At 38.2% G+C, this 15,096-nt stretch overlaps 1 protein-coding gene across 1 annotated transcript in view; it reads right to left on the reverse strand.

Moving 5' to 3' along the window:
• Positions 1–544: 544 nt before the first annotated feature.
• LOC112502899 (histone-lysine N-methyltransferase ASHR1) overlaps positions 545–15,096 on the reverse strand; it is a 40,861-nt gene continuing 26,309 nt past the window's right edge. Inside the window, exons 5-15 of the mRNA XM_025106916.1 lie at positions 8,738–8,856; positions 8,291–8,379; positions 8,132–8,213; positions 5,923–6,027; positions 5,336–5,426; positions 5,135–5,254; positions 4,868–4,974; positions 4,351–4,420; positions 4,181–4,244; positions 3,061–3,265; positions 545–1,128 (exon numbers count right to left, since the gene is read on the reverse strand). Coding sequence (XP_024962684.1) covers positions 3,103–3,265; positions 4,181–4,244; positions 4,351–4,420; positions 4,868–4,974; positions 5,135–5,254; positions 5,336–5,426; positions 5,923–6,027; positions 8,132–8,213; positions 8,291–8,379; positions 8,738–8,856 — 1,010 coding nt within the window. The 3' untranslated portion in view covers positions 545–1,128; positions 3,061–3,102. The remainder of the gene's footprint in view (positions 1,129–3,060; positions 3,266–4,180; positions 4,245–4,350; positions 4,421–4,867; positions 4,975–5,134; positions 5,255–5,335; positions 5,427–5,922; positions 6,028–8,131; positions 8,214–8,290; positions 8,380–8,737; positions 8,857–15,096) is intronic.

Consider the following 15,096-nt stretch of genomic DNA (forward strand, 5'->3'; position numbering starts at 1 on the left):
TAGAGAGAGAGATATGAAGATATTGGGGAAGAAAAATGTGGAGAGAATTACCAAAATTATAAAATTCTAATTATTTAATTATATTTAAATCTAAAATCAATTCTGAAACTATCTTTTCCTAAAAAAAATTAATCAATTAAAAACCAAAAAATTTTCAACCGTTGATTAAAACAAAGGAGGGGTTAGATTGATTTGTTTACAAATGATTACCCCTGATTGAATCTGAACAACTTGTGATTGGCAGTTAAGAAGAAATGTATATAAACGGTTTTGAGTTGTTCTGAAAAAGATGACTCATTTCTCTCATTACTTCTACAGTCTTTGCATAAAACATACTGAAATTCGATACGATCAAATCCAAGCACTTCAATTCAACGTGTTCACGATCCTCTATTATTTAGATATCAATCAAAACGTCACTGCTTACAATTATTTGGTTCTATTAATCTTCTTGTTATGGTTAGGCTGATGATATACATATTTATTAACTCATACTTGATATTTAACACCTTTTAAAAAACGAATAGGAACACTCAAAAAGTAATGAATATAGTTGCAAGACTCGCACATCCCTCTTCGATAACATCACTCATGCTTGGGAACAACCAACCCCAAAATGTAAACATAAGTGTTCTTCGGTGCATACAAGGTTTTGCAACAATTGTAGCTCATCGAGTTTCAACCATGCCCTCAAAGCATATGTTTCTTCCTTCATCTTCTCCGCAATGGCATCAAACGGTTTAGGCATCCAAATATTTGTTGCACCAAAACCAAACAAAATGAACGCACTATATCCCATTCAGAGGTAAGATATAGGAGTAAAATACTATAATGTACGCAAACCTTACCCCAAGGGGTGAAGACCCCTGACTTGCAAACAAAAAATAACATGGAACATGATTTAACTGTTACACTCAAGTTGCTAACAAGTAAATGAAAAAGACTTTACGACTATAATGGCAAATGTAATATTTATGCTATCTTCGTAGAACAAGCTTACAAAATCTTTATAGAAATAAGTGCCTAAAATAGCCAAATCCAAATGAATGATGTCTTGTACCTTGTTCCGTTTCAGCTCCAACGAAAAGAGTCCATGAAAAGTATAGCACTCTCCATGTAGCCTTGGGCCTAAGTCAAAACCATAAAAACACGTCAACTGCAGAGAGAATACAAAAAAATGTTTGAACGGACGAAATACTTCTTTACGGTATTATTCAAGACTTGAGGTATACATCATCAAGAGCCTAGGCTTGAGATTTTATATACGCCTTAGAAATTATGTATGCAAACATATACATATATATACACACACATAAAGCTGCAAGTACATGAATGCATGTGTCGTACATTTTCTGCAAAATCTTATATTTGAATAGACTATTAGCTCAAATCTAGATTCTTCAGGATACCAAAGGCCCAAACTATGGTCTCGGCTTTCACAAAAATAAATGTCTCAAAAGACCACATTTCACCTGCTTCGAATCCCATGCCCGCCAATGTGCCTCGAAGGCGAAAACATTGAAATGCATGAGCCTAAATCAAGCAGAGGACCAAAGTTGTGCTTTGATGGGACATTGGCCTTGACATAAGTATAGGTGAATCTTTCACAACAATTTTCTTTATAGGACTCCCTTCAACTTTTCAATCTTCCAAAAAGAATGATCAAACATTCAGAACCTTTATGCTTGACACTTCACCCGCAAGCAACCATCACATGGGTAAAACGGTAATAAAACAAACACCCGAGTAGTATAAAAGAGTGAGGAGAAACTTACATTTGGTCAAGAATAACAAAACAAGGAGCACTCAAGTTGGGTGTAGTGTAGTGCTTGCTCACTCTTTCTTACACACTTATCAACAGAAGTGTTTGTTTTCCTTTTGTACTCTTTTAGAAATATGTTAGTTGTATAGAAAGGAAGTGTGACAAAATTATCACGCTTCTTCAAAATACTGGAGTGTAAAGAAAAGGTAGAACTAGTAATGCCATAGGTAATGGTGTAACAAAGTACCTACACTTCAAAAGATCTACACAACTATCTTAGCTAAAAAGGTAATATAACACCATAATCGTCAAATTCACAATTGACAAGGTCCCATGAATAGATGTAGTATACAGAAATATATGATAACTACATTAAAATTTAAGATACGTACCACCTTTTTCACAACAAAATAAGTCAGCCTTTGTTTGACATGTACATGGCCAAAGGGAACATCTTAACTACACAATCGATATAAAATTCTTTTAATTATGGAGAAAAAGTGATGATTACATCAAACTACAAAATCAATGTTCTACAAAATTTAAAGGTTTTGAGCTGTAACTGTAAATTTTAATTTATTTTTGCATTTGAAGAATAGATATCTTTGCTTTATCAAAGAGTCACCCTGGTCAGAGATGCATAAGGCCCGAGATGTTTCGGGCATGGGCCTTCAAAGCCTGTTTTAGTAAGCAAAAGAAGAGTCCAGTCTTCAAAATCTTCAAAAGCCAGGATCGGGCCAGCCTTTGGGTGTGAGAACAGACCCGGTCAGGCTTTAACCGGGCCTTGAAAAAGTACTTGGTATGATCGTGCTTTTTGGCAGGCTTACTAGTTACAAGGACCGGGTTTTGGGCAGCGCTTTTTATGCATCTCTGATTCTGGTGCACCAAGGCAGCTTTCATGTGTCTTGCAATTATCTAGCCAGTCTGTTTTTGTTAAGAGAACTCAAATTCAGGGCCATAAACAAGTAACCATACAGGTGCTCCAAGGTTTGCACCTAAATAAGATTAGGATTTTCTAAAATCTAACATCTTTTGGAGGGGGCGTAGGCAGTACAATTTTTAGTCAAGTTTGTTACAAAAATCAGATAGATTATAAATCTGAAGTCATCATTTCAACAGTAAAAATCCACCTGTGCCCCTTTTTACAGGATAGGGTATGTTTTACTTGTGTTAATATAAYAAGTGATGCAAAAAAATGTTCATTTGTGGAATTTCAACTAAGAAACTAAGGCATGTGGCAATTTATGAAAACATGAGCAAATACGCTTGCGTAATAAGGGGGCTACCATATATATTACCAAAATGATATTGAATGATGTTAATCCCTCGGCATAATCAGTCTAATCATCCGTAGATGAGAGTTTGAATGAAGCTTCTGCTCGTGCTTCTTCCAATTTAATGATAAGGTCCTTCATGAAAAGACTAGTCGTTCCATGAGTGATGCACAATATATCAACTGCTTGTGTGAGCGATTTGATGGCTTCTTTTGTGTACCCAAGTAACCTGGCAAATTTACAGAGATTTCATAACAGGTTAGAGAAGTTGGTGTTGCAAATTAATCTTGATGTTGTTAAACTACCCTAGTAATTATCGGTTATCCATCTTAGCAATATAACTGAACATTGTCTGAGTGTTTGTTTGCACACACTCACCTATATCTTGCTTGTTTTATCTCTTTGTTCTGCAAGTCAGGGTCTTATACACACATCTTTATCCCAACATTTCAGTCAAAGACCTTTCAGCCTAGTGGTAAAGGCTTGGGCATGGCATAGTCATGAACCCGAGTTCGAGCCCTGGGAGGGGAGTGTTGGCGACATTTAAGTGGGGCCATGTTTAGCCTCCAAATTTGCCGATGATTAGTCGGGCTTTGGCCCGGACACCCTTAAAAAAAAAAAAGTCAGGGTCTTCATGGAAACAGCCTCTCTAATACCCCCCTTGGGGTACAGAGAACTCTTAATGAATTATGTGAGCTAATCCTATAACAACTATCAGGATTACATCTAGCTAGCTAGCGGCACATCTGTCTAACTTGCTCAGCTAACTTGATGTGGTCCACAATATCCCTTTATTTTGCCATTATTCAAGGACATTTAGGGCATTCAACAAATAGTCAAACACTTGCATGTGGGTGATTTAGCTAAATGACCTCTGGACAAGTGCTTTTTAAATCCATGACCTTCTAAACAAGTATCTAGGCATTCTTGTTATGGAAGTGGGATTTGTCTGTTAAGCAATGGCATTCTCAAACCCCTCAGAAGGTCGTGGATATAAAGAAAACTCGACAGAAGTCATTTAACTAAAGAACCCTGCATAAAAACGTGTGTCCTGTCTCTAAATGTTGCAATTTTCATGGATGAGTGCTACTGGAACTTGTCAGTCTGAATTATGCATATAAACAGACAAAGAGCATATACAAACCATTCAAGCTTCCCACAGGTATAATATTGCAGCCCTCGCAGAGGATGGAATCTAGGGTACACTCCTGTAATTGCATGACACATATGGAGTTGAACAAAAAGCACACACACGATACTAATGAAAATGCATCCAAATAAGAAAAATGATACGCAGATGATAAGATAGCATACTTTCATAAACTGGGATGGTCAGTCTACAATATGTCAGTGCTTTCTTCCAATCTTGCAGATCCATCAATATCTGAAAAAAATTAAATCCAATTCACCAAGAACTTGCATGCATTTCGTAAAATAAATGAGTCAAGTTTGCATAAAAAAGACTAGAAGGGTACTTGTTCGATAGATCAATTGCGATATCGGGTTTCCAATTATCCAAAAAATTATGTTGTTTATTTGGTTGATTGACCTTATATTTGGTAAAGGTAGTAGAGGATTCCAAAAATCCTGTTCTTAACTTTACAGAAGGGCAAAATAAAAATATTTTAGAAATTGAAATTTTTTGTATGCATTAATAGTTTATACTGAATGTTCTATAAGTCATACCCATGAAAAACTAATTTTTTAAGAACAAATACCCAAATGCTTTATAATACAATATAGATAATAAGGGCAAACACGATTGCAGGAAAGAATTCTCTAAACAGAATCATGGGGCTAGAGAAAATGAAGAGAAGCAACACTGACGTACTTTTAAGAGAGTTTCCCTAGTTCGCATCAGATTGATCGAAAACGAATGACAAAGCTTCACTTGGAGTTTCTCAACCATCAAATACATGTGAAGAGCTTCATTGGTATCTGAAATCCAACTAAGGAAGTTTTACAGGAAATAAAGATGTATCAAGTACCCCATCGCATGTGTAAATGCAAATCCGAGTTACATCACAAGTGAATATGAAAAAAGAACATGTAAAAGATCTCCATAGATAATAATTTAAACAAAAAAATTAGAGGATACGCCCTGAGGAAAGTGCAACTGATGCCTTCTCTGTCATTGCTTTCTCTTCACCAGCAATCTTCAGTATTTCTTCTTTGTCCCTTACAAGTTGGCATTGTTGACATTTAAATCCATTACTCTCTGCAAAACAAAATAAAGGACGATATAAACACTAACAGAATCAGATCTCCCAGACTCAAATGCTAAAGAGGTGACTGATACCAGGATCACGAAGCAAGAAACCATAGCATGTGTGATTCTTGCATCTATAACCTTCAAGAACTGCACTTTCTTCAATATCATCATGTTGACCCTTCAATATAAAGCAAGGATGGTAAGGCATCACATAAACTTGAAGGAGGTACGAGAATTAGAATCTAAAAGGTGACAAGTGTGAAACAAATTCACTAGAGTGCAATTGGCCCAGTGGTATCCGGGTCAATGGTGGACCCTCCGGAGGTCAAGAGTTCAAACATCACCAAAGGTGAGGAGTGTGCGTGAGTATTTGCCATATATAAAAATTACTCCTCCATCCCAAAATGAGTGTCCACAAGGAAAAAGGCACATAGTTTTAGGAATGTGTAGTTATTACACTTTTTAATTAACTAAATGACAATTTTACCCTTAATGATAGACCCAGAAACCTTCTCCATCTCATAATTAAGGGTAGAATGGGAAAGTAGACATTTACTTTAATAAGTAGACACTTATTTTTGGACAAACTAAAATAGAAATCTGGACACTTATTTTGGGATATATACTTTAAAAAAGTGTAAACAAGATTCAACACAATTATTATATGTAATTACAAGTTTTATGCAACGGGGACAACAGCAAGTGAAGAAGTACTGTTCTTTCAGAGCCTTCTGTCGAGTCATGGTGCTTCCTGCTGTCTCTATGTAACTTATCAATACCTTCAGCAGGAAACCACAACATCAGTGAGATGGCATACGGTAAAACGCATGAAACACCAAACGCTTTTCCATTGAGAGAGAAAGAGGACAAAGGGAGAGATTTAAATGAAGGTTTAACGCACTATTCTGTTATGAAATTAATGATTCTTTCATGGTGGGCAAACAGAATTTTTCCTTTTCCAAACAAAATACCAAACTACTAAAAATTTTAATCAGTTCATTTATGACGCCGCAAATCTGGCTTGTCTACCTTAATCAGTAGTTGCTGACTTAATCAAACTTCCATAAAATATCCAAGAAGAAAGAACTAACAAATATTTCTTATAATACCCTGGACCACCGCATATTGAAGCACCCCTGGAAATTAATGCACTAAACGTTATACAAGTATGAGATTTGAACTCAGCGAAATTAGCAAGATGTAATCAATATTGTAATAGATAACTCAATCAATATTGGTTAAGAAAATATAGCATTTTTCCAAGGTCAACTTACAAAATCATACTGAAGTTCCGTCCCTTGTTCCAATTACATTAAGAATTATTCCAAGGTAAAAGAGCAAAATGGGATAATGTGATAAAAAAAATACTGTAAATTAAGAGATGATGCTTTAATTTGAGAAAAATGAGATAAAAGCAAAGCTTTCTAATTTGGGACAGGTTACAAAATTGACCATATTTACATAATTAGACAAGTTCAGTTTGCAAGATTAAAATTTTTTTTGGGCGGTAACCGTGGTTTCCAAGCCAGCTTACACGCACCAACTAATCCCCGGAACGACCACGAATGGTCTAGAGTCATCGCAGGTGAACCTCCATAGCGACAAGGGCTTTGGCAGCGCCTGTATTCGAACCCAGGGAAGATGAGATTTCTACTACATCCCCCTGAGCCTTAACCAGTGCGACACAACCCAAACTGAGATTTCTGCCACATTCCCCTGAGCCTTAACTGCTACATCAAACTAATTGAACATAGAAATTCTCAAACTGAGATGTTATTTTCGGAAGCATAAGTGTTCGACATGTGTAACGTCACAAGTCATTCATCCATTTTCATCTGCATCATCCTCTTTCTAATCTAATATATAATCTCTGTTTGATCATGTTTGTTATATATGTCATCATGTGCCCCCTGTTTTCTTACAAAAGTATGAATGCAAAAACATGTTTGTACACCAAGTGGATAGGAAGGCCTTTGCTCGTAGAAAAATAAAATAAAAAAGTCGGAACATTCTAGAAAGTGTCAATTTGGCATCAACCTCTTACCCTCGTAATAACTTTTCAACAATTATCCTCAAGTAAAATATTTCACATCCTTATGTGATGCCATAAAGCCACAAATTTGTACATATGCATCACCATAAGGATTATATTATTTCTCAATAAGAATAATGGAGCCAATACTATACCAAAATGACAAAATTAAACTATAATCTGTACTAAGGCACAAATATATGAAGCTCTAATATTTCATGGAATTCAACACTGGAATTTGATGCATCCCCCACTCACCAACTATATCGCATACTATAGGATTGTGCATGTGCTAATTTTTATGTATGAAGTGTTTGGTGTCTAGAAGTATTGGTGAAAGCCGAATATGTGCATCAAAAAGTTAACTGTACTACTTTCAAGAAAAAGTTGCCCTTTTTTGTTGGATTAAAAACCATGCTAATTCATCCCTAATTTTGTGTGTTGAAAGCATGTGCTCTCATGTTTGGGAAGAAAGTAAAGACATTTTATGAACGTTATTGCTACAAATTTGTACTTTGCTTGGTCTAAAAAGAGTATACTACTCAGTTTGGTAGAAAGAGATGTTCCTATTCATCTCCAGTTTGGCGCATTGGAAGTACCGTACAGTTTGTGCGATAACCTTTTTGCATATCAACCCTACTGAAATTATGCTTCTGTAATGGGACTAATTTGGTAATTCTTTATTTCTGTTTCCAACTAACAAATAAAAAGTAGGAAAAGTTGTCCCTGACATCACACAAGCACGCCGATGAAAGTCATTCCGCCTCCCGTTCCTCCTCTCATCTTTGGGGTTCTTTCCCAACAAGGTGTACGTCATCCAACACCATGTACAGAAAATTTTGAGAGCATACCTCGCTACCTTTTGGTATTCGTTGCATAGCACGCACGGTTGCCATTCGTCCCTCAAATACCAGAACTGAATTCGGAGAGCAGCTATAAGATCAAAGTCATTCATCAGTCTATATGAGTAGGGTGTCAAAGCAGCACATACCATTCTATCAAGCAGTCACCTGTGATTAATAATGGAAATGACAGGATACAGTCCAGTTCCCAACGGTATCAGCTCACTATCACAAATTGTATGTGCATTGCATGCAAGCTGTATGTGATTAAAGAATCCAACCACATTCAAACAAATATATGTATCAATCAAAAACAAAAACATCTCAATGAAATATCACCTTTATAATTATAGGTAGAATAGTGTTTCTAGTCTGCAATTGTTTCATGATTGAACAAGCTTCCTCCAATTGATTATTATAGCTTTGTGCCTTCCAATGAAATAGCTCAACTTATACCAAATTGGAGAATTATTAATTAAAGAAAATACGGCCTTTGGATGTTATGTTAGGCCCCACTAATAAACATTTAAAATAGTAGATCAAGGGCATAAATTTTACTAATTAATTTGTACATTGGGTGTTTAGGTAGTCAAGGACTAGTTTATAACATTGTACCTTCGAGAAATTTTCTGCAATCTCTTTGATGTTGAGACCAGGCCACTGGAGTATTATATTGACAAGGCTTGCCATTTGCGCATACAATACCAACTGCGTCTCTCCAACTTCTGAGATATCTTCATGAAAATTTGTCAAAGAGAAAACAACCAGAATCATTAAATATAGGAACATTTTTCAGATTGATAATTGAGGTTGATCTCCAATTGTCACTGGTAGTACCTCTGATAAAACTTAGTATCACAATAAATGAACAGCCGAAGAATTTTATTCAGAAAGGAAGACTACACTACTTTAATAGAGACACCAAACCTAACCTGTACTTGAAAAACAAGAAAACGCAATTCAGCCGGACAAGTACCGCACACAGTCATCTAAACACACTACAACACAACATGAAATCCATCTCTTTTCTATTTGGAACATCTATATGACCAACTTTTCTAACAGAAACAACCCTTAAATGAATAACAGCAAGAAGAATATAACAGAGCAGAATGACCAAACCAGAAGCAGGCATGAAGAGAGCAGATACAGATAAATGCCTAAACTCCATTGCAGACAGGCCCCCAACTTCAAGAAAATAACAGAAACCCAATATACAGAAAAACTCTCGTATACTATGTAGTTAATAGCGGTGCAATAGAGGATTGCGGTCATCAGAGGAACAGCTGTGGTCTATAGCAGGGGCCGGATTTATTGGCGCTATTCACCACTAATCACTGCGATTTTGTCCCAAAATAGCGGTCCGCTAAACCACAATTTTCTKGGCCATTTAGTGTTTGGGGCTTTAGTTTCTTTTAGTATCTTGTGGGATTTGGTTTAATATTTGCTGGCTTCTTTTACTTCTAGTTTTATATTTGCTGGGCTTTGGTTTAATAAGAGTTAAACGACTCTTTTAGACTTTACTTGACCTAATCTAAATCATCCCTTTCATCCAACGGATCCAAGACTCCAAGCTTTGATAGTTCGACTCTCATCTTCTTCCAAGCTTCAATTGCACGACAACACCAGGTCATTGGGCTCCAGCCCATTCAACGATTGCACCACTCGACTAGTCGACTTCGACTGCACCTTAAGAAGGACACGTCATCCAACAAAAATTGGGACTGCAAAATCAACATCAACAAGAGCAACAAGAAAATGTCATATAACAAATATTGGCGGCAATGACGGTGACGATTGCTACCTTAAGAAGGGGACCAGATCAATGTGGACCCGATCCAAATAAAGAGGGCTACAACCACTCACCTTGGCAGGGACCCAACTATTGGATGCAGGAATTAAATATGCCAGTATTTCACGAGGATGATGTGCATTGTTAAGTTTACCAAGTCGACCGATATTTTTGAAATTCAAAGGCTGGCACCCCAGTAGTTGAGAGAGAGGGCGCAATACCCTGAAAGGCAGGTCTTTGCATTGTTATGATGGAGTGAGAAACGAGTGCCATTCAGATCAATGTTGCATTTAAAAGGGCAGTCGTTGGATCATTTCCAATTAACCCAAGGCAACCTCCACGAGCAATTTTTGGAAATAGTGCAAGACAAGACAATCTGGGAGTATAGAAATCAGTCTGAGAGGTTGTTGGGATAATTAACCAGAATACAAGACACAATTTTAGAAGAAACTTCCGTAAAAAAGCTAAAGCTGGAAACCCACTCGGCCTTGCAGTTACTTCAACCCTAAGCAGTTAAAGTGGTCGATTGCGAAAATCGCGATTGGGACCTTGATTTGAAATCGTGGTAATCACGGTGGTATATCGGTAAAAAAATTATATTCATAATAATAAATACAAATATATATATATATATATATATATATATCTTGGTTTTAAAAAGCGCAATACGGTCCGATGCGTTAAGGGTCCCGGAAGCCGATGCATGATGCGTGATGCTGATGCGCTCGCATCACGCACGTGATGCGCCCGGTATTCAAAAAATATTTATAAGTTAATTCTACATATCAATTTCCACCTTAAAAATACTTACCTATCAAAATACTTCATTTATAACATAAAGTAGTTAAAGAAGTGGCATTAAAATCTTAAAAAGTTCGTGAATCAGAATAACAGAAGTACATAACACACAAACTACTACCATGAAGAACACAATTACACAAGTAAATGTCTAATAGTCCTAATCCCTAAACTAAATGACCAACCAAGTGACCAACTAATACTCCCCAAGATCAGCATCATCAAACCCCAACACGGGTTCATCTCCCTAAGTGATGCATTAACAGGCTGTTTCTTAACGTTCTATTTTACTTAAGAAGCCCAACTAAAAAGCCCAACTAAACACTGAAAAAAAGCCCAAAACTAAAAAAAGCCCAACTAAAAAGCCCAAGTAAACACTGAAAAAGGGAGCCCAAAACGCAACATACATGATGCGCTGATGCCTAAATGATGCACGCATCGTGTGATGCGTAGGTGATGCGTTCGCATCGTGGAATCGCATCGCATCATACACTTTGATGCGTTCTGTCCAGCGCATCAGAGCGCATAATGCGCGCATTTTTAAACCAAGATATATATATATATATATATATATATGTATTGTTGGAAATCGGATATCTAAGGATCGACAAACACACCCAAATACGGAAGGAAAATGCAAAGAAAGACATAGACTTTTGGAACTTTTCTGGTGCTATATTGCTCTTAAATCAAAAAGTACATCAAAGGAAAATGCTTAAATAAACTACTGGAAGGAAAGAAAAAAAACTAATTACCAGAAACGTGGGTTGTTCACCCTTGAAAAACTACCCATGACTTCCTAAATAAACTAACTACCAATGACCAAATTATTCCCCTTTGACTTGGTCAGCAATTTGCCAAACCAGAATTAGGATAACACTTTCCCCCTTAATTCTGATCTTTGTCTTCAAGGTTTTTCACTCCCAACAGGTTTCTCATCTCGATATACTTGACCTACGGTGACGCCTTGGTCCATATATCAGCTCGTTGCTCTTCTCCACTAACATGCTTCACGCTAATTAGCTCCTTCTCAACGCATTCCTGTATGAAATAGTACCTCGTATCTATGTGTTTGCTTCGACCGTGGAACACCGAGTTCTTCATTAACGCTATCGCTGATTTATTGTCAACGTACAACTTCACACTTGAGCTTTCCCAGTCAGTTAAATCCTTCAGCAGATTCCTTAACCACGCCGCTTGGCCCACCGCCACCGTCGTTGTTGCCATAAATTCTGCTTCACAAGATGATAGAGACACGATGTGTGTTGCTTCTGAGACAACCAAGTAACCGGGTTATCATAGAAATAAACTACCGTCCTAGTGGTGCCCATTCGATCATCTAAATCCATTCCATGACTGTTGTCACTATAGCCCACTAGCTTTCCATCACCACCTCTTGGATATACCAAACCATATTGCACGGTACCTTTCAAGTATCGGAGTATTTGCTTCACTGACTTCAGGTGGCTTTCCTTTGGAGAATGCATATATCGACTAACGACTCCGACTGAGTAAGCGAGGTCTAGTCTAGTATGGATCAAGTATGCAGACAGCCAATGAGTCAACGATAGTCAGTGGCATTCACAGGTGTCCCTTGCTCATCCTTTGATAGAATAAATTTTGAATCCATCAGCCACTTTGTTGGATTACAATCCCACATCCCTGCTGATTGTAGGATCCGCTTTGCATATCCGGCTTGACTTATCTCAATTCCTTTCTCCTTTTGTCACACTTCTATTCCCAAATAGTAAGTTAGCTGCCCCAAGTCACTCATCTCGAACACCTTTTGCATTTTCTTCTTGAACCGGGTTACTTGATCGTCACTTGAACATGTCACAATCAAGTCATCCACATATACACCAACTAATAAAATATTTTTAGGGCAGTGAAGTTTATACATCGCTTGCTCTCGTGAACACCTTGTAAAGCCCAAATCTTTAAGTGCTTTGTCGAGACGTATGTGCCATGCTTGTGGTGCTTGACATAACTCGTAAAGGGCCTTGTTCAGTCGTTAGACCATGTGTTCTTTTCCATTAATGACGAAACCGTCAAGCTGGGACACGTATACTTCTTTTTGCAACTCCCCGTTCAAGAATTCCGATTTCACATCAAGATGATGAACAGTCCAACCTTTCATCGTTGCCAAGGCTAGCAACAATCGAATGGTTTCTAACCATGCCACCGGAGCAAATACTTCTTCGAAATCCACTCCTTTCCGCTGGACGTATCCCTTCGCTACCAACCGGGCCTTATGCCTCACCACATTTCCATCAGCATCTCTCTTCATTTTAAACACCCATTTAAGTCCGATTGGATAATGACCTGAAGGTAGATTGGTGAGTTTCCAAGTATGATTCCTTTCAATCGAACTTAGTTCAACTTTCCTTGCTTCCTGCCATGAGTGAACATTAGCAGCTTCTGTGTATGTTGTAGGTTCATCACCTACAAACATTAATATTTTTGGATCGAGCTCTATTGGTTCTGTTCTAGCATAAATATCAGACAACGATMGAAAACCTCGAACTGGTGTGTGATCATACGTCGAGGAATCTACACTTTGCCTGGTTTCAGTTGTGGAGTGCGATGCCTCTGTTGAATAAACGGTGCTCAAAGCCTCACCTACTTCATGGCTTTCGCTGGAGGAACCAAAGTTTGGAGTTACTAGTGACTCCAGCATGGTGACAGGAGTTTCAAATTGATTTTCGATGGTGGTGTCTGCTGGCACTTCTTCCCCGAGGCATGATTAAAAGAAACATTAACCCACATTTTGTTTGTCTCGGCCACTCCAGTGTGGGCTTGGAACCAGTCTCATTTTCTTTTTTCATCAAAAACATCACGAGCGACCACCACCTTCTGCTCTCCTGGATTCAACATTAGGTAGGCTTTAGAACCCGATTTAACACCCAAGTATACCATTGGAATTCTACAGTTGCTTAGCTTCGAGATTTGATTCGGCAGCTTCTTTACACACCCAACGCAACCAAACACCTTTAGGTGGTCGAGTGTTGGTTTTGTTCCTCTTACGCCTTCGTACGGTGTCATGCCTTTCACCCCTTTAGTCGAATTCAGTTGAGTATATAGACAGGGTGTCTGACAGCTTCACCCCACATTATATCTGGCACTTCCATCGTTTTTAATGATGACCTGGTTGCTTCAAGAATGCTTCTATTACGACGTTCTGCCATGCCGTTTGTTGAGGGGAGTAAGGGGCCGTTAGCTGTCTATGAATACCTTCCTGTTCACAAAACTTAGTAAATTCTTTAGAGACAAATTCCCCTTCACGATCTGACCGAAGCCCCTTCAGTTTCATTGAGGTTTCTTTCTCAATTTGAACTCTTCACTTTACTAAGTTTGCAAAGGCTTCATCCTTCGATTTCAGCATAAAAACCCACATGTAACGATTGAAATCGTCTACTATTAACATAAAGTAACGGTTACCTGACACGGTTGAGGGGGTTATTGGACCACACAGATCAGCATGAACCAACTCGAGTGGTCGATTTGCCCGCCATTGAGCTTCCTTTGGGAACGGATGTCTCGATTGTTTCGCAACCATACATCCCTCACAAACTTGTGTAGGATGTTGTATTCTAACGCCTCGAACCAGCTCCTTTCGAACCATCCACTCGATAGTACGAAATTGGGCATGCCACATCCATGCTTCATTATCAAGGTGTGCCATTAGACAAATGGGTTGAGTAGTTTGGAGTGCAATCTTATACAATCGACTTCTCAATCGTTCCACCCTGATGGTTAGGCGACCAACTTCATCATGTATCTTCAAAATATCATTGAACATATCGACTTTGTATCCCAATTCAATCATCTGTCCAAGACTCAAAATATTACTATGTAAGGTCGGGATAAAATAWACCTTCAAGACGAGTTGTTCTCCGTTTTTGCACTCCAACAGAACAGACCCTTTGTTGCGATCTGGAATTTAGAACCATCCCCAAAACAAACCGTACCGGTGACTTTCATCCTGCTCTGCGAAGAATATCCGTTGCGAAGAATCTTCGTGTTCTGGTCATATGATTGTTTGCCCCGCTATCAAGGTACCAAACATCTTCTCCTGTCTCACCCTTACCTTTAATTTTACCAAGACATACATTCTTCTCATTCAACGGCACCAACGTATCTGTTTTCTAACCACATAAGCTAAGTAACAAAGCCGGTTCCTCCTCTTGCGTTTGAGTCAGATTTGCTACATCTCCTTTCTCTTTCGGAGCCTTGCATTCAGATGCATAATGACCGTAGTTTTTACAGTTGAAACACTTAATTATGTCTAGCCTTATGATGGTTGTTCCCACCATCTCGGTGCCCGTTGAATCCGCCTCGACCTCCCCTCCCACGGCCTCCACAACCTCCTTTGTCGCTTGATCCA

The sequence above is a fragment of the Cynara cardunculus genome, unplaced genomic scaffold (assembly GCF_001531365.2).
Source record: "Cynara cardunculus var. scolymus isolate 2C unplaced genomic scaffold, CcrdV1 Un_Scaffold_2143, whole genome shotgun sequence".
NCBI classification, from domain to species: Eukaryota; Viridiplantae; Streptophyta; class Magnoliopsida; order Asterales; family Asteraceae; genus Cynara; species Cynara cardunculus.